The sequence below is a fragment of the Meles meles genome, chromosome 16 (genome assembly GCF_922984935.1).
Source record: "Meles meles chromosome 16, mMelMel3.1 paternal haplotype, whole genome shotgun sequence".
Taxonomy (NCBI): domain Eukaryota; kingdom Metazoa; phylum Chordata; class Mammalia; order Carnivora; family Mustelidae; genus Meles; species Meles meles.
The window spans coordinates 81,443,182-81,468,490 of NC_060081.1; the positions used below are offsets into that span (position 1 = coordinate 81,443,182).

Here is a 25,309-nt window from a genome sequence, read left to right on the forward strand (position 1 = left end):
GCCCAGTGATCACCCCCATGTGGCCGCACCATCCATGATGGTCTGGGCCCCGGCGGGCCTCTGGTTCTCCGAGGGCTGGTCCTGCTCCCCATAGCCATCATGAAGCCTTTGGTGTCATTTCTGCTTCATGCTGGCCCTGCTCAGCCCAGACGGGGGCCATTGAAGACCAGTGCCTGAGTCCCGTGCACCTCTGGGCCCAGTGGGGGCACCCCGTTTTCTGGGAAGCTTGCCAGTCTTTGCTTTCTTGGGGTGAGGCGTGCAGAACTGAAACGTGGCAAACTGTATTGATTGGTGCATTTTCGTACCCCCCCCACCCCCGGAAGTCTGAGGGATCCAGATGCTGGTCCTGGATGCTTCTGCTCCGAGCTGGTCTCTGCCCTTGAGCATGGCTTTCACACGACCTCCCTCCAGACTCGGGTCTCATGCTTGCTGGGCCTCTCTCCCTGGGCCAGGCCGTTCAGCGGGGCGGAAGAGCACACGCAAAGGTGTTGGAAGGTGGTTCCAGCAGCCGCGTGCACCCCAGCACCCCGCCACGGAGCGGCTCCCCGACCCCTGGGCCAGCCTGGGCTGTTGCTGCAGGTCCCAGGACGTCCGCCTCTCTGTCTGGGCGGCCTCCTGCCCCTCATTATCTGACATCTCAGCAGAACGCTTTGTTGATGCTACAAAGGAAAGCAGAAATGAATTTCAAACAAATGCTAAATAAATCGCCACTGTTGGAGGGAGTTCAAAGCCACATTCTGCTCTCATACAGGTTTTAAGGCAATTATGGTTTAATTCTGTCTGGTATCTTGCGTTTTAGGTCACGCCGTGTCTTTCGCTTTGCCGGCCTCTGACTTGCTTGTTTTCTGGCCTGTTTCACAGACACGGCGAAGCCTACACCTGGACCAACCCCACCTGCTGTGTACATAACGTGATCATCGGGAAGCTCTGGATAGAGCAGTACGGCACGGTGGAGATCGTGAACCACAGGTGCCGGTGCCCGGGGTGCTGGCGGGCGCCGAGTGCGAGGAACGTGCGCACGCGCGGCGTCCTCCAGGGGGCGCTTTCACCCGACTCCCCGCAGCCCGTCCCTGGGGGCCGGGCCTCGTGCTGGCTGGTGCGGCGCTGGTCGGCCCTGGTATCGTCTCCGGTACCCGTTGCTGCTTCCCGTTTTGGTGTTAGTCATGAGCACGAATTTATTTTGAAATTGTAAACTTCAGCGGAGAACGGTGTGATTCCCAGATGACAAAGTCACGACCACCCTCCCATGCTTCCCTCTGTCCTTGCCTTCTCCCTGGAAGCGCAGGACCTATAGGCTTCCTCTGCCGGCAGCTCTATGGGGACCAGAGTTTGCAGACCTTAAAATTCGCCCATTTAGAGTGGGAACTTTAGTGGTTTTTAGTGTATTTACTGAAGCGTGCAGCCGTCACCCCAGGTGGCGCTGGGACCTTTCCTCCAGCCCAGCAAGCTCCCCCACACCCATGTGTGGTCTCCCCCCGCCGCCACCCCCGGGCCTCTCTGTCCCCGTCCACCTCTCCCGCCACACACAGAGGCCTGTGTTTGTTTTTTTCCGCAGAACTGGAGATAAGTGTGTGCTTCACTTTAAACCCTGTGGATTGTTCGGAAAAGAACTTCACAAAGTGGAGGGCCACATTCAAGACAAGAAGTAGGTCTGCGCACGGACGGTTCAGGCGCGTGTACCTTGTTAGTGACGCCGGGGACATCCGCTCACGGTAGAACAGACGAGGACTCCTTTTGGTTAGAAAAGAGGTCCTTACTGAGTCCACAGGGAGACGAAGGGTTAGTTGGAGCTGTTGCCACTGGGTGGCGAGAGAGAGAGTGGGGTCTGTCCGTCCCTCTCTGGGGGAGGACAGATCTGCGTCTGTTCTTTGATAGAATGGACATGAGAAAATGAGGCGTCCTCACGGAGAGCTACTCCTGAGGTTTTGCAACAGAACCGAGCTTGAACCCGTGAGCACACGTCTCCCCGTCTCTGGCAGCGCCTGCCGCAGGCGGTGGGCACAGCCCGGACCCCCGCCTGTGCGACTGGCCTGCTCCGTCCAGTCGATGAGGGAGGGACATTTAAAGTCTTTGTGAGGAGAGAAATGGTCAGGAGGTCACAACACATTTTCTGGGGTCTTCGCTCCTTTGGGTTACCTTATGTTTTTGGTCTCAAATTTCTCATTTCTTTCCCCCCAATAAGGAATTCGGGCTTCATATAATGTCATGGATTTCCTGTCTGCTTCCAAAGCTATACGTTTTCTTTTCTTCTTTCCTTCTTTTTGTCTTTTCAAAAGTAGGTTCTGTGCCCAGTGTGGGGCTTGAACTACCCCCCTGAGGTCAAGGGTCACCTGCTCTACCCACGGAGCCAGCCAGGGCCCCTGCATGTTTCTGATTAGAAACAAGTCTTCCCTGTAAAGCAGTGAGCGCTTCTGCTCCTTCCTGCTCGTGGGTACCAGAAAGTCACCTGTTCAACGGCCTGTGACATGCTTTTAGGCTTTGGGCTCTGACCACCTTGCCCCTCGAAGTCAGTCAGGACTCAGCCCACAGACTTGGAGGACACAGTCGTCTTTGGGACAAGAGTGCGAGCAGCGCCTGGGCAGCTCCTCCCTGGGGCGGAAGCAACCCAGGAGGACACCAGGCTCGGGGTGCGCGTCCGTGCCGCCCCTCGGGGCCACACTCGCCAGCCATTAGGGGCTGCCAGCCCTGTTCTGATTTTCTGGTTTTCTGTCCCAGATTGGGGTGAGCTCTTCCCTAATGGTGTGCCTCTTGGAGATAGACCGTATCGGCCGAGGTGTCTGTCAAGCGAGGACTGGCTGAGTGTCCCCCCGCCCAGCCCCCCGTGCCAGCTTTCCAGGCTGAGCCCGAGACGGGGGCCTCCCAGGCTGTCGCGCCTGCCAGAGCAGCATTTCCAGGAGCGCGTGGCCACTGTGCTCCCCCCGCGGGAGGATGCAGAAAAGAAACACACACAGTCCAGCTCTGTCCGTGTTTCTTTTGGAATCGGCAGAGTGCTCAGCTGGTCGGTCTGCACGGTGCCCAGAGGTGGTCATTCCGTGAAGCAAGCAGGGCGAGTGGCGGTGCGGGCATCCGACCTGCGGTGGCGAAGACAAAGCTCGCGACGTCCGCGGAGACTGAAAGGGTGTTGAAGTGACTTAAAAGAAAGGGGGAGGACACAGTGGCATAGAAGTTCGTGCGTTTCAGGGACGGTGACCCTACAGGCCCACAGGCTTCCGTGACACCAGACGCCCCCTGTTTCTTACCTTCTCCTGGTGGTAGGGCCGTGTGTCCTCCTCTTCTTTGTTGCTTTGGCGAATCAGGCCCGCGTAGGGACCCTACAAAGGCAGATTTTCCTCTTTGCAGAGGAAAGAGGTCCAGAGAAGTCCTAAGACTCACGAGGAGGCAGGTCAGAATGGGCGTTCATTCCGTGGCCAGGATTCAGGTGCTGCACATTTGGATGAATGGTTCAGGGTTAAAATTCCTTTCGATGGGGCGCTCGGCTGGCTCCGTTGGGAGAGCGCATGACTCTTGACGTCGGGGTTGCGAGTTGGGTGGAGAGATTACTAAAACGATGAACTAGAAAAAAATAAAAATTTCTTTTGACTACAGCAAGAAGAAGCTCTTCATGATCTACGGGAAATGGACAGAGTGCTTGTGGGGCGTTGACCCTGCTGCGTATGAATCGTTCAGGAAACGGGAGAGGAGAGGTGACCCGCCAAGCAAGACGCAGCCGGTAAGGCGCTGCTCCCCCCGAGGGGTGGTCCCCGGGGTGGGGGTGGGGGACAGGGCTTCCGGCAGCTGGCACCCAGCGCTGGGAACCAGACTTCCGTCTGCAGGCTGGCTGCTTGTCCAGACGCTGTGGGGCTCGGGCGCGTCTGCATGCGGGTGGTGCACTGGCTACGTTGTCAGCTGGCCTGGGGTTCCTTGGTGCCACCACGTCCCCCTAAGCCTGGCAGAATGCACGGGCACCTGCGCTTCTCTCTGGGGACCCTGCGGTCTGGGTGCTTCTTTGTGCACCTGCCGTCTTCCTGCCCCTTGTTTGCTTAGACCCTGTTGAGACACCCAGAGTGTCATGCCTGTTTTCAGTTCAGGATGTGTCCCACAGTCGCAGTGTTTTGGCCACAGGGCTTCCCCGGGAGCTCTGGGATTCTGGTGCCCTCGGGCCTAGTTACTCGAGCCTCAGACTAGAAAGTTCGAAAGAGGCGTCCGATATTGCGAGGTAAGAAGTCACGGGCCAGACCCAGGATGTTCAGGATTTCTCTCCCGAAGGTGCGGGGCCTCCCCCAGGGCGTCAGCATCTGGCTGTGTGGCCGCCTTCTGACAGTGCTCTTGACTTCCGAAAAAAGGCAAGTTCCATTTAAAGAACACGGAGACTTAGCTTAGCTCCGCTGTCCTTTGGGTGACCTAGATGTGAGAGGGAGTGCTACGTGAACACTCATCCCTAAGCGGCCTTTACCGAGCTTTCTGGTAGCAAACCCCGTGACCTGCGGCCAGCAGCCCCTCACCCTGTTAGAGTCGACTGAGGGTTCCTGAGGCCACAGTGTCATAGTCCAGCTCTGGAACAGCGTGTGGGGACCCACATCTTTCTCCAGGCCCCACTGAGTTTGCAGAGTAAGGTGGTCATTGTATGTTTTTCTGCAGAGGTGCTCTCCAGCTGGGGTTTAGTGTGGAAGTGCTGAGATGCCATGAAACCCCAGGTGCGAGCCAGTTCTCGACTGCGGGCAGAGCTGTGGCGTGTGGGGACTGCCTCCGGCTCAGGAGACCCTCCCTTAGCTTGAACCTGACCGGCTGTTTGGGAAGGCGTGGCCCCTCCAGTAGCGAGCAGACTCGCTGGCTAAGCTTGGAGCTGTGTGTGTGGGCTTCTCCCCCCAGGAAGGGCCTGCCTTGCCGCTGATCCCCGGCCCTCTCTCCGGGGAGCCCGGCAAAGAGAGCACGACCACACCTTCTCCTCGCTAGTGAGCCCGTCTCGCTCGGCCCAGAGCCTCCGCTGGCCGGACAGTCGCTCACGCGGAGCTGTCCCTCCGGGCCGGCCGTCCCAAGGCGATCTGTGTTTCAGGACGACGGCTCCCAGAAAGCTGACGGCGACGTGGCAGACACCGTGCCCGAGGTTCAGGAGACAGTGCAGGTCATTCCTGGCAGCAAGCTACTCTGGAGGGTCAACACTCGGCCCCCCAACTCTGCCCAGGTTTGTACGCCCCCCTGCAGGTCCGGGCCTTTCTGTGCCCCCGACCCCTGGCGAGGCCCCTCAGTTGTTCCCTGGTACTGTGCGCACGCTGCCTCAGGCCATTGTCCCGGAGCTCAGGGGCTCTCTGTCCCCGGGTCGGACCGTGCTGCAGAGTGAGCCTTTGGGGGCCCCGGCACTCCTGGAACCCCCGCCAAGGCCAGGCCCGCAGCGAAGGCCATGCTCTGCCCACACGTGTGGGCACGCCGCACCCCAGCTCGCACAGCGCGTGACCCCGTCTGCTCTAGACGACCTGCGCCGGCCGGGGCCTGAAGCGCTTCAGGATTGGTCTGAGGCGCTGTTTTTCTCACTTACCAATTTGTGCTTAAATTCATTTTAGTGTGTGTTTTTAATTTATATTACATATAATGAGGTCACATTGTGTACAGTCACGTACCATATATAAAGTGACTATAATAAACGTAATAACGTAGTAAATTAATTTAATTTCTTCTAATTGTCTTGTTCGTGTGTAAGTTACACGGTTTCCTATTGTATTCCACGTTCTGTTAACGCGGCGGAACACGTGTACGGACGTGAAAGGAAACCAAACACCCCCGTGTACCTGTTACCTAGCCGGCTAGGGTTTACTCTCAGCAGGATGTGGACAGTGTGATGGAACGGAAACAAAGGCTTATGTATCTTGAGGGAATTTCTCTCTAAAGGTAGCGCTCATTTCTTCGTCCTTCGGCTCAGTCTGTGTGGGGCTGCCTGCCAGACACTGGGCGCGCCCCGGGCCCAGGAACGGAGCTGGCGTGTGGGGTGGCCATGGCCCCTGGCTCTGGCCCCTGTGTCTGCGGCGGTGCCGGGGCCGTCTCCGTACCTGTGGGGAGCGGGGGCAGGTGTGTGGCTCTGAGGCCGCACCTGGGCGGGGGATCAGTGGGCAGCGGGTGACCCTCCGCTGCCCCCGTGGCTTTGAGCTGTGAGCCGTGCGCAGACGCCGGGGCCGTTCAGAGTAACGGCGTCTGCGCCTCTTCCCCCAGATGTACAATTTCACCAGTTTCACTGTCAGCCTCAACGAGCTGCAGAGCGGCATGGAGAAGACCCTGGCCCCCACGGACTGCCGCTGGCGCCCTGACATCCGCGGCATGGAGAACGGTGACATGGGTGCGCACGTGGGCGGGGGGAGGGGTGCGCGGGCCGCAGGTGCACAGACAGGACGCGCAGGACGGTGCATCTGGTGCCCTCTCGGTGCTGCAGGAGTTCTAAGGATGCGAGCTAATTGCAGGCTGGTGGTTTTGCAAGTACAGTACAACTACATGACAGGAAAAAGGCGATGAAGCTACAAGCCCCCGCCTTGTCAGTGTCGGCAGACATTAGGGTGGCATCTAGAGAGGGCGCGTGTGTTCCTTAAAAGTAGGCCTTGTCCCAGGCTCGGCCTCTCCTGTCCCGTGGACACGTCTGTGTGACCAGGGAGTTGGCCGCAGGCTCCCTCCCTTGCTGCCTCAGTCAGGGCAGCAGCCCGTGACCGAAGAGGCCCTGGCGTTTGTGTACACAGTTGGCGTTCAGTGGAGCGGCTGCTCAGGGTGGGCTGGCCGGCGTGCAGACCCCTCTCTCGAGAACCAGCCTCTGAGCTCGCAATCGCGACCAGGCAGCGGCCCCCGGGCTCCCGCGTGGCGGCTGAGCCTGCGGGCCGGGTCCATGGGAAGCGGCTCCTGCCGCCCCTGCCCTGCGGGCCGGATTGCCCGTGAGCCTACTGCACCCCTGCGTGGTGCTGTTTCACAGGCTGTGTGGCGTGCCCTGCCCCTTGCTGTGGCCTCACTGGCGTCCGGGCGCCACCGTGCCCTCACGACAGAGTTTGGTTTACCGATGACATTTCTTGCCGGGGGGCTGGCAGTGTCCCGGCGTCTGCTCTGCTGGAGCTCGGCCGGAAGCTTCACTGTCGTGTGCTCGGCCCCCAGATCTGGCGAGCCAGGAGAAGGAGCGGCTGGAGGAGAAGCAGAGGGAGGCCCGGAGAGAGCGAGCCAAACAGGAGGCTGAGTGGCAGACAAGGTGAGGCCTCGGTGGCCGGGAGGGGCATGGTGAGGGCTCCGGGTGCCCCTGGGCTGAGCAGAAGTTCTTCTGGGGCCCGTCAACGTGGGGCCCACGGCGCAGACGGGCCTGCGGTGCAGGTGCAGGTCACCTCAGACCCGGGCCTCGCGGTCCTGCCCACGGCGTGTCTGACCCCGAGCGCTCTGCTCAGGTAGGGCACGTTTTAGAAGGAAGCGTAGTCTGAACCAGGCCGTTAGCGGGAGGCAGGCCCAGCTTTCAGATTGGCAGCGCCGTGGAAGAAGCTGCGTGCTGAGCCGTCGCCCCGTGGCCCCGCCGCTTGCTTGGCTGCTCTTCTCCACGCCACCTGCCCCCATGGCACAGGTGGCCTGAGGGGCTGCGGGGGGTGGGGCACGGTGCCCCGTGTGCCCGGGGGCGCCCGCCGGCCAGGACACACCTATGCTCAGACCAGGTGACAGAGACGCGGAAGGACAGAGCGGACGCTGTCCCCGCGGGCCGCCGCCTGCTTTCTCCCTGCGGCGTCGTGGGGACTTCTGCTTTGTCAGTCGTCAGTCGCAGGGGGAGAACGACCCACTCGAAGAGGGTTCAGTGAGGCAAGTGCTGTGACATTTAAGCACAATTAGAAACGTGTGTCTGTTCACGCGTGAGTCCACGGAAGTGTCCCGGCGGCTGCGCGCTGGTCGCTCTGCTCCTTCCCATCTCGCTTCGGACTCCAGGACGGGAGCCTCCGGCCATGGTCTCGTGACCGATGTTCTTAAAACCCACTCCTTGTGCTTGGGCTCCCGGTTTGAGCTCACCATGCTTTCAGGAGCTTGATATTGGGAATTGGCTTCCTTCCAGAAAAAGCTTGAAAAGAGTTAACCTTATTTCTTTTTTTTTTTTAAGATTTTATTTATTTACTTGACAGAGATCGCAAGCAGGCAGAGAGGCAGGCAGATGGGGAGGGAAACAGGATCCCTGCTGAGCAGAGAGCCCGATGCGGGTCTCGATCCCAGGACCCTGGGATCATGACCTGAGCGGAAGGCAGCGGCTTAACCCACTGAGCCACCCAGGCGCCCCGAGTTAACCTTATTTCATTGTTTTTCTCTAAGTAGTTGATTTTAAAAATACATTGTGGAGATAATGGTATTTTGTCCTAAGGGGGCAACTTCTACTGTGTGAGCCCCCACACCCACTGCGCGGTGACCTGCAGGCGTCCTCTGCCCTCGTCCTGTGGCGCAACAGAAGCAGACGGGGGTCGGGGGAGGGGCGCAGGGGTGGGAAGGAGGGGGCTGTAGGGGCAGAGGAGGGAGGGGGACTGCAGGGGTGTGGGAGCGGAGTAAGGAGGGGTGCAGGGGAGGGGATGGGGGGCTGCAGGAGCGGGTGCATGGTGGGGGGGTGGTTGGGATGGTGGATGGCACAGGGGCGCAGGTGCCCCACGGGAGCCAGTGGGGTCTTCCTCGGGCGCATGGCTTAAAACGTGGCCTGGTGGTAGCCACTGTCGTCCCTCCGCCCGCAGGCTCTCCTCTCTACGCGGCCCGACACAGGCTCCACGGGAAGGCGCAGCGATGTGCGCTCCCATCCTGAGAGGGGCAGGCCCCGCGGAGCCAACGTCAGTCTTCTCTGCTGCTGGCGCAGCGTGTTTTCTGTTAAATCCTTGGGCTTTGGCTGGCGAACCCCAGGCTTGTTCGTAGGGGACAGCGTCCGTCCCAGTGAAGGCGTGATTAGGCGTGATTAGGTGTTCTCAACTGAAGTCGCCGCTCGGGGCCGCTGCCGTGGGGGGCCACGTCCTCAGGGCCGGGGGAGCACGGCCCTGACCGCGTGCGCGCCTCCCGAGCCCCTGGCCTCCCGAGCCCTCGTCTGTGTTGCAGGTGGTTCCACCAGGGCAGCAACCCGCACACGGGGACCCCCGACTGGTTGTACACGGGGGGCTACTTTGAGCGGAATTTCTCCCGCTGCCCGGATATCTACTGAGGGCTGGAGTGGCCGCGGGACCGGAGGCCGGACTGTGCCGAGCAGCTGCCCGGAGCTCCGGCCGCAGCAGAGACCGACTTCTCCAGCGACCGTGCGCACATCGGCACCACCGTCCCCCGGTGGGGGATTTTATTCTAATTAACTTCCGATTTTGCCAAACATTCTTCTACTGTCGCAGCCTCTGTAAAGCTTCACTTGGGCTCACCATGTTCCCGTCGAGGGTGGAAAAGGAGAACCCTTTGCAGTCCTTCCGCGGACGGGACCTGGCTGGGCTGTGTCACTGACCGCACCCTCTTCCCTGTAAAGTTTGTAGCTGAAGCCCGTGACCAGGAGGGGCTCCCGTAGCGGTAAATCCCTCCATAGTCGTCCTCGTCGCGCAGGGGCGCAGGGCTTCTGGGACTGTCCAGTGTGAACCAGGAACGGGGAAGGTGGATCTGAAAAAGTCCTTCGAAGAGCTTTACCCGGGCCGGGAATGACGGTGTGCGAGAGTGGAGGTTGTCAAAGCAGCAGGCTGAATGAAATGAAAAGTTGTCAGATTCTGTATTTTTTACCAATCTTCGATAATGTAAAGATTACTTTTAAAATATTTAAGTTAAAACTACTTGAATAGTATTTTGCTGAAGAGCATATGCATTAATCCCCAATTGTCTGTCCGAGACGAAGCATTAACCTGACCCTCCGCGTCGGCCGGAAACCTCGGGGCTTGTTGACCGAACTTCCCGGGCCGCTCCCAGCGGGGAAGGGAGCCCTGCCTCTGCCCTCGTCCGCTCCTCTTGTCACCAGGACGTCCTTGTCAGCACGGGCCACACTGCCTCACGGAGCCAGTGGCCCGGCCTGCAGCGTCTCGCCCATGCCCGCGGCGCGGTCGTGTCCCGTCTGCCCAGCATGTGCGTGCGGACGCAGGCGAGTCCCAGCGGGCGGGCGCCGCGGGAGGGTCCAGAGCAGCCTGTAATTAAAATTATTTGACAAAAACGGAGTGTATGTCCATTTAGCAAACATCTTTTCAAGTGACTGTGGCCTTTCCGTAGCAATGTCACCGCCACAGGGCACCGCAGAGCTCCAAGCGGAAGGCCTTCCGCCGAGTGCACGCACACATTTGCACACTCAGGCACGCGCGGTCACACGTAGGGAGTGGCGGGTTCTCCGGGAGAGGGTGTCCTCACCGTGTGTCCAGGCTTCAACATCACATTTGTAATTAAAACACTTTTAAAAGCAAATGCTTGCTCTGAAGGCTTGATTTTGTACCTGTGGACGCCGGAAGGCGCAGTGTGGGCCGGAACCAAGGGTGATCGCTGGACCCAGAGGGGAGCGGGTGGCTGGTGCAGGGCTCACGGGGGGACGCTATTCCGAGAGAGACTTTGGCGTGAAGAGACTTTGGTTGTCTGAGTGGGGGACCCTGCGTGCCTGTGGCCAGGGCAGCTGGGCTTGTCATGCGCGGGCGAGCGCAAGCTGAAAGTGTCGAAGGGCACAACCCCAGGACACGTTTAGAATGACAGGATTGAGGGCATTTTAGCGACTTGTTCTGGATGAATCCATTTCTCACTGCCACCAGTCATTGGCCAACAAGGTTTGGGCTTTTGTTTTTAAACTTTTTATTTATTTCTTTGATAGACAGAGATCACAAGTAGGCAGAGAGGCAGGCAGAGGGGGAGGGGAAAGCAGGCTCCCTGCTGAGCAGAGAGCCCGATGCGGGGCCCATCCCAGGACCCTGGGATCATGACCCGAGCCGAAGGCAGAGGCTCAACCCACTGCGCCACCCAGGCGCCCCAAGTTTTGGGCTTTTAATTTGGCCGGCAAGGACGGGTTTCGGGGGCTTCTTGCATGGGCCCGGCCCATGCGCTGGAGGAGAAGGACAGGACGGCCGGTGCCAGGGCCTAGTGTGTCTGCGGCTCCCTGGTCACTTGGCTTTGCAGATTTTAACCTGCCGCTTCTGCAGATGTTGGTATGTAAACTTACAGCCTCTGCTTTGTCTGCCCCGATAGTCTCGGGTGTCAGATCCTTGTCTGTAATGGGGTTTGGGTAGGAAATACGTCAAAGAAGGAGCACCTGGTGCTGGTGCATTTGGCGCGTGCGGACTGTGGTGGCGGCCTCGGCCCGTGATGTCCTCGTGGCTTTGCCGTACGGGCCCAGGAGTTGTTTTGTAGCTCAGAACACCCCTGGGGAATGAAAGTAGAGCTTGCTTTCCCCAAAGAACCGGAAATTTGGGTTTGTTCCCCTTTGAAGTCTGGGTTCCGTTACGTGGCCCTGGACTCTGTGCATTTATCGGGGGCCCCGGAGATTTCGCCCTGGACAGACAGACGCCGTCCTGGAGTTTGTCTTGTGTATAATATGGACTAATGTCCTGGGGTCCCTGGCTCTGACCGGACTTCACAGGCCACCTCATGTTGGGGTCAGTCCTGTCTGGAGCGCAGAGCCAGCCCGAGTCTGCCCGGGAGCAGCCCCCGCGTGGGTGTGGCACGTGGCCCGGAGGAGCTGTGGAGAAGCAGGTCAGGGACGTCACCGCAGTAGGCCACGCTAGGCCGCTGCAGACGCTGGAGCCCGCCCAAGCAGTCTCGTCTCCGCACGGGCGGACTTGGGATGCGAGGGTCCAAGGGGCCCTTTTCCGCAAACACGGTGCTCTGAGAGGGTCTCGGCTGCCCGGGATGCCGGCGAATGGAGGTTGAGGGGCCGCACGCAGGGCGCCTCTGGGGGGCAGCGCCGAGCGCCTTCTGGGCCTCACAGCCCCTTCGACCCCATCCGCAAAGCTCATGGCGCCTATGCTTGTGGGAAGATCGGCCCCCAGACCTGCCAGACTGCACGATCTGATGAGGGGGACCCCCCCCCCCGTCAGACCCAGCAGGCCTGGCGCTTGGAGAGTCTGGCAGCCTCTGGAGCCCCAAGCAGGCCTGGGGCCTTGCCGCTGGCCTCGCGTCTGACGGAGCCCGGAGCCCACGCACGGGGAGACGTTTACAGTGAACGCAGAGGACACGCCACCTGCCTGCGGGTCCTTGTTGGAACACAGGGTCAGGAAATCAGAGCAGGACAAGAGAAACGCCAGGAGGCTCCCCGAGATCCAGCCAGCCCTCTGGGCAGCCTTGGCCAGAAGCTGCTTCTCAGGACACTGGCTCTTTGAGAAGTGTTCCCCAAGAGGGATAGTGATTGACTGGCTTTGCCGGTCCCCAGTATCCACAGGGAGCACGGAGGATGGCAGCACTGGGATGCTTCCTAGCCCAGAAGCACCAGTAACCCTTCCCCTTGGGACACTCTTCCCCTAGCAGGGGAGAAGGGCGGGGTCAGGAAGAGCTGCGTCCCTAGTGGGACGGGTGGTCCAGGGCAAAGTTCGGTTAGTACAGAGCTCTCCCCATCCAGTTTCTCTCTCTCAGCATCCAGACTTTAAAACGTCTTCCAAAGGACTTTCTTGGGGGCGCCTGGGGGGCTCAGTCATAGCGTCTGCCTTCGGCTCAGGCATGATCCTGGGGTCCTGGGGTCGAGCCCCACATCGGACTCCTTGTTTCGCGGGGAGCCTGCTTCTCCCTCTCCCGCTCCCCTGGCTTGTGCTCCTGCTCTCACTCGCTCTCTCTGTTAAATAAATAAATTTTTAAAAAGATTTTATTTATTTATTTGACAGACAGATCACAAGCAGGCGGAGAGGCAGGCAGAGAGAGAGGAGGAAGCAGGCTCCCCGCTGAGCAGAGAGCCCAACGCGGGGCTCGATCCCAGGACCCTGGGATTATGATCTGAGTGGAAGGCAGAGGCTTTAACCCACTGAGCCACCCAGGTGCCCCTAAAATATTTTTTAATGGGACTTTCTTGGGTCTGCAGTGGGTACAAAGATTGGGGTCCCTCCTCAGGATGAATCACGCTGGGCTTTGCTGGCTTCTGCGTTCTCCGTGTACGGGCTCTGCCACGTGAGAGCAGCGCGTCTGGTGTCTCTTGCTGGGGGTTTACCGGACAGTCAACCCAGTGGTCGCACAGCTGGTTTGCCTCTCTGACAAGCAAACTGCCCCAAGTCACACGGTCAGTAAAAGGCCGCGTGATCTCTGCAGCGGCCAGCAGCACGGACACCGGTCCCCCTCCCTGGCGAGTGCGTGCGTGGCCGGCTTTCAGCACTGTTTATCCTGTCAGCGTAGCAGGGAAATGTCAGGCGAGAATGCGTGCTAGTGAGATGCATTTATTTTTATAATATGTAACAACCGGCACCGTCTGTGTAAACAGACTCAACCACTCCCGGATCGTGGAGGGGGGACTGGTACAGATCTGGGAAGGTCCGTGTGATTTCTTTGCAAATGGGTTGTACTGATATTTGTTTGGCACTGAACATTTTTCATTGTCTCAGCGGTTCTGGCCTCTCTGGAAAGGGCTGCAGATGGGCTACGGACGAGTCCCATGCACCGATGCCAGAGGCTTGGACTGTGTGTTCTGTTGGATTGGCCCAGCAAATGGAATGTTCCAGAAAACTGCTTGTCATGGTGGAGAGGAGATTCAGGGACACCTGTGACACCACCAGGCGGGCCACTGGATGGGTGAAGAGGTCTGTGTTCTCTGAGCGGTGGGGAGCTCTGAGTGACCATCTCTCTTCTGTCCTGGGGATCAGAGCCCATTGCTGAAAGCAACGAAATGCCCAGAGCACAGTGGTAGTCTGACTCGAGGGTCCTTGCTGCCTGGCCCCTGTCTGAGGCACCCAGCAGCCGCATACTGTCCAGGAGTGTGAGCTGAGTTGGGACAAGTCCTCTGGATAGCCACGGTGGCTCCGGCCAGAGGGACAGATGGTCCCTGAGATGCTCATGCCCTTGGGATGCTCAGGTGCCTAGATAAGGGTCCTATGGGCTGTGGTGTCTGATGACGGGGACCAGGGAGCACTCAGCACGGCCAGAGCCAGTACCTACTGTCTTGGGTGCTTAATCCCCACAATTCCCTCAGTCCAACCAGTGGAGGAGGAAAAGGGGGTGCAGGAAGGTGGGCTTGCCCTAGATTACAGCAGGTAACCAGAGAAAGTGGGAGCGAATCCTGACTTTTACAGTGAAGGTCACCCCATGTGCACTTGACAAAATCCATACTGTCTCACAGTCACCAGCAACACACAGGATCAGATGACAAGGGTGTCAAGACCATTCAAGGGGGAAAGGACAGTCTTTTCAACGAATAGTGCTGGGAAAGCTAGACCCCTACCTCACACCCTCTACAAAATTAGAACTGAACGTCACACCCAAAACCATAAAATTTTTATTTTTTTAATTTATTTTTTTAAAATATTTCATTATCTGATGGAGAACAAACACAAGTTGGTGGGGCAGAGGGGGAAGCAGACTCCCCGCTGAGCAGGGACCCTGATGTGGGGCTCGATCCCAGGACCCTGGGATCATGACCCGAGCCGAAGGCAGATGCCCAACGACTGAGCCACCCAGGTGCCCCAATCATAAAACTTGTAGAAGAAAGCATAGGGCACAAGCTTAGTGACGTACGACTTGGCAGTGATTTCTTGGGTAGGACATTGAAGGCACAGATAACAACAGAAAACATAAATTGGACAAGATGGAAACTTAAAATAATGTTTGTGCATCAAACAGTATCATCAGGTAAAAATGCAACCCACAGAGTGGGAGAAAATACAGACAAACACAACATCTGCCAGGAGAATGACATCCAGAACATGCAGAGAATTTCTCAAACTAAACAAACAAAAACCTGATCCAAAAACAGGCCGAGGACCCCATGCACAGAAGATGCACAAAGGGCCAGTAAGTCCGTGAGAGGACACCCGGCCCCGCGAATCACATGGCAAATGTAAATCAGAGCTCACACCCGGGAGTGTGCAGAGGGCGGCGACCTGGGCGCGACAAGCCCGCACCGAGTGTCGGCAAGACTGCATGGGTCGGAGCCCGAAAGGGCTGCTGCCGGGAATCCAGAGCGGGCAGCTGCTGTGGAAGACAGGATCACCGCTCCGGAGAGCGTTCCCGACAGGATTACTGGAGGATCCAGAAATCCCACTGCGCCGCTGTGCCGGGAAGATCGGAAGGCAAGGTCGGGAAGAGAGGTTTGCCCGCCCACGCGGACAGCACTGTTCCCCACCACTGCTGAGTCACGGGGGCCGCCGCCCGTGTCTGCCGGGGGATGGACGGATGAACACCACGTGCTCTGCGCGTGCCGGGGAGGGGGGACCCAGACACCTGCTGCCACGTGGACAGACCTTGAGGACGCCCCGCTCAGTGAGACAAGCCCATCACGGAAAGACAAAGACTGTAGGACTTCCATTGATGTCACATACTAGGGTCGTCAGAAGGCGAGGGGCAGTAGGATGGCGGTGGCAGGGACGGGGGCGGGGGGGTGCAGGTTTGGTGTCTCGAAAGGTGACAGGATGCTGATGCGGCACAACATCGTGAGTGTATTACCGTCCGAACGGCTCGCTGTGTGTAACCGTCGGAACGGCTCGCTGAGGGTTAAGAATTTTATGTCGTGTGTCCTACCACCATTAAAAAATTTGGAAAGAAGTGGTCCGTGCTTGCCAGGGGTTAGGGAGGAGGGAGGGCTGGACAGGAGGAGGGCAGAGGACTATGGCGGTGAGACCACTCCGTGCGACACCGTAATGGTGGGTCCGTGTCACGCGTTAGTCCAGACGCACAGGTGGCGTGCAGGGAGACAGGCCATTGGCGACACTGTGTGTCCTCGCGGGTCCGTGGACTGACACACGCCCGCCGGCGGGGATGCTGACAGCAGGAACAGGTGCCTGCGGAGGGTCACATGGGACCTCTCAGTACTTCCTGCTCACCTTGGGACTAAACCTACAATTCCCTCCGAAAAAAAAGGATCGTTAAAAGGAAAGAAAGACGATCATGGGAACCCCGCTGCCGAACCATGCCCTCGTGCGGCTGCACCGCCACGGCCTCAGCACTGAGCCCTGTCGCGCTCCCTTCTCGGGGTTCCTGCCCTTCTCATCGGTGTTTTTTTTTTTTTTTTAAGATTTTATTTATTTATTTGACAGAGAGAGATCACAACTAGGCAGAGAGGCAGGCAGAGAGAGAGGAGGAAGCAGGCTCCCTGCTGAGCAGAGAGCCCGATGCGGGGCTTGATCCCAGGACCCTGAGATCATGACCTGAGCCGAAGGCAGAGGCTTTAACCCACTGAGCCACCCAGGCGCCCCTCATCGGTGTGTTTTAATTTGCGTTTCTCTTCCGAAGAGTGGCGCGGGCTCTCTTCTCCTGTGCCTCTTGCTGGCTGTACCCCCTTGGTGATGTGTCCGGGCGCCACGGTCCCCATGCCCTGCCCACCACTTGTGTGGGAGCCACTGGGCCGCCCACCCCGCTGCCTTGTCCCCCACGGCACCCCACAGTCAGGGGCGGGCATACCCAGGGGCCTTGGCCATGCTCGTCTGCCTGCGGCCACTGTCTTTCCTGCATGTTAGCCATGGAACCAGCCTCCGACACGGGCCCCTGGCTGGAGGAGAGAAATTGCTCTGGTGAGCCCCGCCAGGCCACGGGCTGGAGGGAACCGTGCTCTTCCGGGCCTCCTGTGGCCGATTCTTCCCTTCTCCTGACTCTTCCTGCCCGCTGGCCCGTGTTCAGGCAGCCACTGTGTTTCCGAGTGTCACCGGCAGGGCACTTGCTGGCATGGGCTCAGGGCCAGGCCCCTCTCCTGTGTGGTCTCTGGGGCCCCGGGGAGCTCCTGTGTGTGCTTTGCTCTGTTGGTATTTACTAGGAAACGAAGTGGAAGTATTTGCTAGTTAAAAACTAACAAGCTTATTATTTATCAACATAGACATTTTCAAATGAAAAACAGGTATGTTTTCGAAAACAAAGCAAAACTGGCGAGTCTTTAGATCACAAAACAGCGGATACAGAAGTGGTTTTCCTTCAGGGGCACCTGGGTGCCTGGCTCTTGATTTTGAGTCACGTCTTGACTGCGGGGTCCTGGGATGGAGCCCTACATCAGGCTCCCTGCTCAGCGGGGAATCTGCTGGAGATCCTCTTCCTGTCCCTCCTTCTGCCCGTGCTCGCTCTCTCTAAAATAAAAAAATAAATCTTAAAAAAAAAAAGTGGCTGTACCTGAGCACTATACAGAACGTCACGGATGGGTTCAAGTGAACGCACCAGACTCACCTGCGTCAACGGGAATAAACCTTCGAAACAAAACCACCTTCCACTTTGATACTTTTTAAAGTATTGAAAAACTTAACAAAGTTAACACATGGATGACAATTGTCAAGCAGCATGGTGCAGAGTGGCCTTGCTTTTGGAGGGGTCTCTGGTGCGGGCTGGGAGGGCCCGGGGCTCTGGGTGGGGGTGCCCCGCGTGGTTACTGGGTCACAGCGGAGCCCAGGGTGGAAATGGAGGGCACCGGTCCTTGTGAATGTCCAGTCGGGCTCGACGGCCTCTTCCATTCCATTCGGAGCACACACATCAGCCTCTGGGAACTCCACACACACAGGGAATGTGGGGGGCAGCCACCAGCGCTCATCACGGGAGAGAATGGGGGGAGGAGGTAGGCCTGCCGAGGGGACAGTGAGGGGCAGTCATGCCAGCACTGTCATCACAGGGAATGGGGGACCCCAAGAGGAGGAAGGGGGAGTGGGGACACCCCCCAGAATGGGGACAGTCATGCCAGCACTGGGGAGGGGGGAACCCAAGAGAAGAATGGGGGAATAAGGAGACTCCCAAAGGGAGAATGGGGGACCCCAAAGGGAGAATGAAGGGCAGAAATGCCAGCACTGTCCTGGGGGAACAGGGAGGACGGGGACCCCCAGAGGGGCATACAGGGAGCGGGAGACCCAACCCCCGGGGAGAATGGGGGCAGCCACGCCAGCACCGACACGGCGGGATCAGGGAGGCAGCGCGGCATCTCCGTCGCCCCCAGACGACCACCGCTGGTGTCTTTCGCGCTGACTCCTGGACCCCCACGTCCGGGCTGTGACACACCCCTGGGGTCGCGAAGTCGGCGCTCCCCAGCCTCAGCGTCCTAGATCCCCCGACGTGGGGGCTGTTTCCCGCACGTCCTGGGACCTGGCGTGTCGCTCTGGCCGTGAATCTGGCCGCGAATCGCTCCCGCCCCGCAGGTGCACCAGCTCTCCCGCGGCGTGGGGGTGTGCGCTGCAACGCCCCCCGGCTCGGTCGCCGCCCGCCGCGCTGTTCCGGGCGCCGCCGCCAGGGGCCGCCGCCGCGCCCCTATGACACAGCAACAATAGGAGCCGCTCTGGCCCGCGCGCCCGGCCGCGCTTCCGCCGGAAGGGAACGCGAGCGCGGGGCGGGCCGGGGAGGGCCGATGGACGGCTGTCCTCCCCAATCGCCGGCCGCTCAGCGTCGGCCCCGCCCCTGACGCAGCCCAATCGCCGGCGAGAGCGGCGGGAGGGGCGGAGCGAGAGGGGACTTCCGGCGGGGCCCGGCAGGCGCTGAGGAGGAAGAGCGAGCCCGGACGGTGCCTCTCGGCCGAGTCGCGGCGCGGGCCAGGTGCGGGGGTCGCCGGGGGCGGGGCCGGCTGCGGGGGCGGGGCCTGCGCCGTCGGGGTGCGGGAGCCGGGGTCGGGGCGGCGGAGGCCGGGGTGTGGGGCGCGGGGGCGGCCGGCGAGCCCGGGTGGGGGGGCCTGTGCGCGGGGCGGCGGCTCTGGGGCGCCCCGGACTCGGCCCGCCGCGGCCGTGTCGCCCGTCTGCCGGCGTGACGCCCGGGGGCCGCGCGGGGCCGCGAGCTGTGGGGGCGGCCGCGCGCGGGGGGCGGCGGCGGGGGCGGCGGGGGCGGCGCGCCCCCTGCCCGGAGCCGGCCCGGAGGCCCCGCAGCGCGCCTGCCCTGGCGGGCGGACGGGCCCCGCGGAAGCCGGCGGGGGCTGCCCTCGGGCCCAGGCCGCGGGAGAGGGCGCGAGGAGCAGCGGCGGCGGCGGGAGAGGGCGCCGCGGGGCTGTGGCCGGGGGCGCCCTGCCTTGACCCGGCGCGCCGCGGCCCTTGCAGGATGACGACCTCAGGCGCGCTCTTCCCAAGCCTGGTGCCGGGCTCGCGGGGCTCCTCCAACAAGTACCTGGTGGAGTTCCGCGCGGGGAAGATGTCGCTGAAGGGGACGACCGTGACCCCGGACAAGCGGAAAGGGCTCGTGTACATCCAGCAGACGGACGACTCCCTCATTCACTTCTGCTGGAAGGACCGGGCGTCGGGGACGGTGGAGGACGTGAGTGCCGGCGGCGGGGCTGCTCCGGGCGCTGCGCTGCGTCCGGGCCTGGCGGTGCCGCGGAGCCCTGCCTCGCGCCGTGGGCCAGCCTCTGCCGACGCGCGGCCGAAGTGCCGAAGCCCCGAGGGCGCGGCTGCCCTCCCCGCCTTGCTCCGCCTTCCCGGCGCCCGTGTCGCCCCTTCCCAAGGCGTCTTTGTTCACAATCTCTGCAAAGCCGCAAGCGCGGAGCCCCTCCCCTGGCCCTCATGCCCTTGGGGGCGCCTCTGACCCTGTCTTCTCCACCAGGGGAGACCCTGCTGGTGAGGGGCCTGAGCCCTGGAACCCCGCCCCACCGCTCCCCTGCAGACCCGCGCTTCCCTGGGAGGCGGTGGGATCCGCAGTGGGTGTTTCTGGGAGGCTGACCCCCCCCCCCCCCCCCGGCTCTCCCAAGGACCTGATCATCTTTCCCGACGACTGTGAGTTCAAGCGCGTGCCGCAGTGTCCCAGCGGGAGGGTCTACGTGCTCAAGTTCAAGGCCGGGTCCAAACGGCTCTTCTTCTGGATGCAGGTGCGTGGAGGGTTGCCGGCGCGGCGGGGTGCACTTTCCCCAAACGGCCGATGCTCACGGAGCCTCTCGGACCCTCGGTTCCTGTGTCTCCCTGTGGCGGTGGGGGCTGGGGCCGCTGGGGCAGGGCCTCCCCTGGACATTGTGGCTGGGCTCCTGCTGCCCTTGCGAGATCGGAATTCCTGGCCCACGGACAAGAGTGCTTCCTGGACTGACCCTCCTGTGGCTCTGTGTCTGCGCACCCACACCCCGCCCCGTCGTGAGCGCCCGAAGCCCGAGCGGGGCTGACCGTGTGTGTGCTCCCTGCTGTGTTTACAAAGTGATGTGTCCTTCCGCAAGCTGTCCTGAGCCCTGCCTCCCCTAGCCTTCCCCGTCGCTTGCTTTGGGGGTCTTTGGGGGTCCGTGTGCCAGGGCTCCCCACGCCCACAGCTGCGGTCACTGTTCCATTGGGCTTAGCAGCCGCTGTTCCTCCTCCTGCCCGCTGGCCGCTGGGCTTGTTTGGTCGCGGTGTTGCCGCAGCAGGTTAGAGGGACTCTGAGCTGAGGCTGTTTCCCATACGGGGGTGGGGGTGTCTCTGTGCCGACAGCCCGAAGCGCACGGGTTAGAAGTACATAATCGGAGGCCTTTGCAGACAGACGTTTCCAGTTTCCTTCCCCGGAGGTTGACCCCACTGCTCTCCCCTGGCACGTACCAGGGCAGGGCGGGAGCGGTTTCTCTCGCGGGGCCGGACAGGCTGTGCTGCAGGCGCTGGTCTCTGCCCACGCGGCGAGAGAGCTGCGTGGACAAGCCGGCTGGGCGGGTGCGGCACGCAGCGGTGCGACTGGCAGGCACGGGGAGGGGCCGAGCTTGTTTCTCCAGGTTCTCCCAGGAAGCGTTCCACCAGCTCTACCCCGCGTGGTTTTGCTCGCCTGCCCTGCTCCCTTCTGCTCTGGGCGTGGGGGACACTGTGTTGTCCCCCTTCTGTGTCCCTGGCCCCCAGCAGACCCACAGCACATGCCCAGCTGTGGGTGCTTCGTCTCGTGGTTCTGGGAGCACTTACGGGGCGGTGCTCCCTGAGGACGGCCTACGCCCCGGGGCGCTGGTGTCGAGCGCCTGCTAGTGTACTTTCTGGGGTTCCCGGCGAACCCGGAAGGCCGACGGGCGGGGTGGTTCGTGGGCAGTGGTGTGATCGCAGGATCACGTTGCTGTGTTAGACTCTTACACGGGGTACAGGAGGGCTTCGTGGGTTTTAGGCTATCGTGTAAAGCACCGAATTCCGGTGTTCAGAAGGCGTCGCTGTGTGCAGCCCGGGGGCTCTCAGTGCCTCAGTCTCCGGCCCACCGAGTGAGCGTGGCCGCAGCACCGCGGTCCCGCCGGACTGCTGTTGCCGTCGGCCCTGCCGGGTCCTCGGTGCTGGCGGCGGACCGCTCCCTCGCAGCTGTGGTCCTGTCCTCCCCCCACAGGAGCCCAAGACCGACCAGGACGAGGAGCACTGCCGGAAGGTCAACGAGTACCTGAACAACCCTCCGATGCCTGGTGCGCTGGGGGCGAGCGGGAGTGGAGGCCACGAGCTGTCTGCGCTGGGCGGTAGGCGTCACCTTCGGGAACATGCTGGTCCCCGGGAAGGACGTGTGTTCCTGATGCCGCGCGGGTCGTTGTCCTTTGCTCGGTTTGGGTTCTTGCTTTGTTTTAAGATTTTGTGAGAGAGAGCGTGTGCGGCGGGGAGGGGGCAGAGGGAGAGGGAGCAGCCGACTCCCCGCTGAGCAAGGAGCCTGCCGCAGGTCTTGATCCCAGGACCCTGAGATCGTGACCTGAGCTGAAGGCAGACTCAACCCACTGAGCCCCTGTGGTTTTTCAGTGGGACCGGAGCTTTCCGAGTTAGAAGCCTGTTAGCCACCCCAAGTCCAAGTCTCCGTCCAGCTTCCGGGGATCAGTGTGTGCGCTCCGCCGCGTTGTCTCATCCCAGGCGCTGCTGTGAGGGCGGGGGATGCTGAAGGGCGGGCTCGCGGGGCGCGCGGGCTCCCCACGGCTCCGGGCCTGAGCGCCTCCTGTCCTGCAGGCGAGGGCGGCTTGCAGAGCCTGCTGGGGAACATGAGCCACAGCCAGCTCATGCAGCTCATCGGACCCGCCGGCCTCGGGGGACTGGGTAAGCCCCGCGTGAGCGCCACACGGCCTTTGGCGAGGGTCGCTTTGGGATGGGAATGTTTCCTTCTCGGTGGTTCTCAGTGACAGCTGCGAACGTCTGTTCCCGGGGCCAGGCCCATGTGCCCTGTGGTTTGAGCTGGGAACTGGTCAGGGGGAGGGCCTCGCTCTGTACGCGAGGGACCCACAGGTGGCCCGGGAGCGGGGTTCGTGCGGGGGCCCTCTGCTCAGGTTCCCCTGCGGGGCGCTCGCCCGCTGCCGCCGCCTCTCGCGCTGGGATGGCTGCCGCTTGGGCGGGAGGGAAAGCCTCGCTCCGCGGCCAGGTGTGCGCTGCGCGTTGCCATGGACCTAAGTGCGTCATTAGCGGGACAGGAGACAGAAATGATGTGACGCGTGGAATCAGCTTCTAGAATGCTACAGCCTGAGCAGTCACGGCTCTGGCACCCGGGCCTACTGTGGTCCCCGTTCTCCCCTGCTTGTCCCTTGGTGTTAGTGTAGGACATCTGGCAGGGAGAGGTGGGCTCTTCGGGACGCTATGGCAGCTGAGCCCGTGTGTCCTTGCAGGTGGGCTGGGGGCCCTGACGGGGCCGGGCCTGGCCAGCCTCCTGGGGAGCGGAGGGCCTCCAGCCAGCAGCTCCTCATCCAGGTAAGCCTTGCCCCCGCCCCACCCCCTCTACGTGCCACCAGGGGTCCCATCCTTCAAGGTGACTGGGCATAGGAGATGCAGAAGGACGGAAGAGACACCGGTGGAGGGACCTCTTCGGAGTCTAGATTGTTCCGGACCCCTGGCAGTTCAAGGAGTGCTGCTGCAGGGGCAGCGTGCCGTGGACACCTCTAGGGTGCGCGGTCGCTCCACGGCTGCCCTCGCTCTTTCCAGCTCCCGGAGCCAGTCGGCAGCCGCCACCCCGTCCTCCACCACGTCTTCCACCCGAGCCACCCCAGCCCCCTCTGCTCCAGCAGCTGCCTCGGTGACCAGCCCAAGCCCCGCACCCAGTTCAGGTAACGGAACCAGCGCGGCAGCCAGCCCGACCCAGCCCATTCAGCTGAGCGACCTTCAGAGCATTCTGGCTACGATGAACGTGCCGGCCGGGCCGGGAGGCGGCCAGCAAGGTAACGCACACGCCGCGCGGCTCCAGGGGTGAAGCGGCCTGCTGCCCCCTTCCTGCGCGCTCCCTGCCTTTCCGAGGTGGGCGGAGCCCGTCTGCGGGCTGAGCCGCGGCTCCCTCGCCCCGCCCCGCCCGACGATGCCATGGCTTGGGCGTCTGCGGTTGGCCTCGAGCCGCTGATGGCTGTGCTTGCGCCTCAGTTGACCTGGCCAGTGTTCTGACGCCCGAGATCATGGCACCTATCCTTGCCAACGCGGACGTCCAGGAGCGCCTGCTGCCCTACCTGCCCTCTGGGGAGTCACTGCCGCAGACGGCAGAGGAGATCCAGAACACGCTGACCTCGCCCCAGTTCCAGCAGGTAGATGCTGTGGCCTGGGTGCCCCTGCTGTGTGCTCAGTGGCAGGGGACATGGCTCACCTTCCACATGGTTCCCTGTCACCATGTGTCCCTGCATCTGGCCCAGGCACCCCCCCCCCGCCCCGTTCCCCTGGGGCTTTTGCCAAGCGTGTGCTCAGGGGTGTCTGGATTTCCTTTGCAGGCTCTGGGCATGTTCAGCGCTGCCTTGGCCTCTGGGCAGCTGGGCCCCCTCATGTGCCAGTTTGGGCTGCCTGCAGAGGCCGTGGAGGCCGCCAACAAGGGCGGTAAGTGTCTGCCCCCCCCCACCCCACGTGGCCAAGGGAAAGTCTCTCTCGTTGTAGTTAAAAGGCTTTCCCGTTTGCACAGTACAGGGCTAGCTGGTCTGGTCATGGCGTGTCGGTGGTCTTGGGCCTTAGTCTTGAAATTTTCATCTGTCCCCTTTGGTCAGCAGTTCCAGGCCAGGGTCTAGAAAGGTCGCCTTGTGTTTTTAAATGCATTTTAGATGTGGAAGCATTTGCCAAAGCTATGCAGAACAGTGCCAGACCCGAGCAGGAGGGTGACGGGAAGGACAAGAAGGACGAAGAGGAAGACATGAGCTTAGATTAATTAGCTGCTGTCCCCAAGGGGTTGGGGTTCATGGCTGGCGACCTCAGTGATGGGACTTGGGGCGCGGCGCATGCCCTCAGCTCCGTTCCGGCTTGCTGAGAAATAAAGGTCTTGTCTTTTACCTGCCACTTGTGGTTTTCCTGTGTGCCCCCCAGGGGAGCTGGTATGAGGGCGGCCCCCTGGGCAGGTGGTTCCCCCACGAGCAAGTCTGGGGTCGAGATCCGTCTCTGACCGCTCCGCTTTCAGGTTTAAAGTCAACACTCAGTTAAACAAGATGTTTTTTAATTTTCAGGGAGCAGGGCAGGTTCCTCACTTTAGGAAACACTGGGGGAAGGGAAATGTCAGCACGAAACCAAAGAAAACGGACCAAGAGCCTCAGTTTGCGACGTTAGGTAGGACTTAGACCGCCCCAGAGAGAAGTGTCATGAGCCCCTGAACCTAGGGTCCAGACAGACTCGACGTGAAGCCGGCTGAGTGCGGGGGCCGGGGACTCCGGAAGGGGGGAGCCTGCCCGCCCAGGGCGGCCCTCCTGTGGACACTGGGCCCGGGCCCCTGAAGGTTCTTGGGCGTGGCTGCTGGAGGGGCAGCTCGCTAGGTGGCTGGGCAGCCACTGGCCCCCACGGCCCCCTGGACGCCCACAGAGCGAGGCCACGTGATGGGGGCCCCGTTCAGCACCAGATTCCTCATGCAGCCGCGGTAGCCTAGAGGCTCAGCCTGTGTGTTCGTGGACTCTGGGGGAGCAGGAGAAGAGGGGGAGACAGGTCAGAGCAGAGGCCAGCGTCCCAGTGCCGCCCCCCATGCCTCAGTCTCCCTGGCTGCCCCATCACAGGAGGGGGGGATAAGAGCAGCTGATCCCGGCACCTGGTCCCCAAGGAGCAGCCCCTGCCCCTAGGCAAGGCCGCCGTCACCAGGCAGGCCCCCGGCGGGCAACCCCCACCCCCGGGCTGAGGCCACCCTCACCAGGCAGGCCCCCGAGGTGCAGATGTGACTGGGCACCGCCCGTGAAGGCTGCCAGCGTGGGGCCCAGGGTCCGGTTGCTCTGCGTGTCCACCTCCAGCTGGAGCATGTTCCCGCTTCGGGTCACTGTGGGCACAGGGTCCCCGTGACTGGGAGGGGCCGGGGGTTGTCTGCCCCTCCCGGGCGCTCTACTCAGCGGAAAAGCAGAGGTAGGGTGGGGGGCAGCTCACCGGCCAGTCGGTGCCACTGCCCATCACACAGGGCCACAGCCCGTGTCACCCACGTGGAGAACTGCCCCGCGCCGTCGTCCGCCCGCAGCAGGACCTGGGCGGGGGGGGGCGGGGGGGCGTGGAGGTCA

General features: G+C 61.5%; 3 protein-coding genes across 5 annotated transcripts in view; 2 read left to right on the top strand and 1 right to left on the bottom strand.

Moving 5' to 3' along the window:
* The window catches only part of OSBPL2 (oxysterol binding protein like 2), a 40,005-nt gene extending 29,655 nt beyond the window's left edge, over positions 1-10,350 (top strand). For both annotated transcript variants that reach the window (XM_045980612.1, XM_045980611.1), the window contains exons 8-14: positions 862-969; positions 1,556-1,645; positions 3,586-3,709; positions 5,033-5,161; positions 6,181-6,304; positions 7,099-7,189; positions 9,037-10,350. In XM_045980612.1, coding sequence (XP_045836568.1) covers positions 862-969; positions 1,556-1,645; positions 3,586-3,709; positions 5,033-5,161; positions 6,181-6,304; positions 7,099-7,189; positions 9,037-9,139 — 769 coding nt within the window. In that variant the 3' untranslated portion in view covers positions 9,140-10,350. The remainder of the gene's footprint in view (positions 1-861; positions 970-1,555; positions 1,646-3,585; positions 3,710-5,032; positions 5,162-6,180; positions 6,305-7,098; positions 7,190-9,036) is intronic.
* An 8,119-nt stretch (positions 10,351-18,469) lies between these two features.
* Positions 18,470-24,120, top strand: ADRM1 (ADRM1 26S proteasome ubiquitin receptor). The gene is made up of 10 exons (XM_045980321.1): positions 18,470-18,555; positions 19,047-19,260; positions 19,691-19,807; positions 21,247-21,370; positions 21,843-21,929; positions 22,490-22,571; positions 22,803-23,035; positions 23,232-23,389; positions 23,570-23,672; positions 23,891-24,120. Exons 2-10 carry the CDS (start codon positions 19,048-19,050, stop codon positions 23,992-23,994), a joined length of 1,221 nt encoding a protein of 406 aa, XP_045836277.1. The 5' UTR covers positions 18,470-18,555; position 19,047; the 3' UTR covers positions 23,995-24,120.
* A 135-nt stretch (positions 24,121-24,255) lies between these two features.
* Positions 24,256-25,309, bottom strand: part of LAMA5 (laminin subunit alpha 5) — a 45,169-nt gene continuing 44,115 nt past the window's right edge. For both annotated transcript variants that reach the window (XM_045980320.1, XM_045980319.1), the window contains 3 exons: positions 25,182-25,275; positions 24,955-25,077; positions 24,256-24,725 (listed from right to left, as the gene is read on the bottom strand). In XM_045980320.1, the coding sequence (XP_045836276.1) occupies positions 24,586-24,725; positions 24,955-25,077; positions 25,182-25,275 (357 nt within the window). In that variant the 3' untranslated portion in view covers positions 24,256-24,585. The remainder of the gene's footprint in view (positions 24,726-24,954; positions 25,078-25,181; positions 25,276-25,309) is intronic.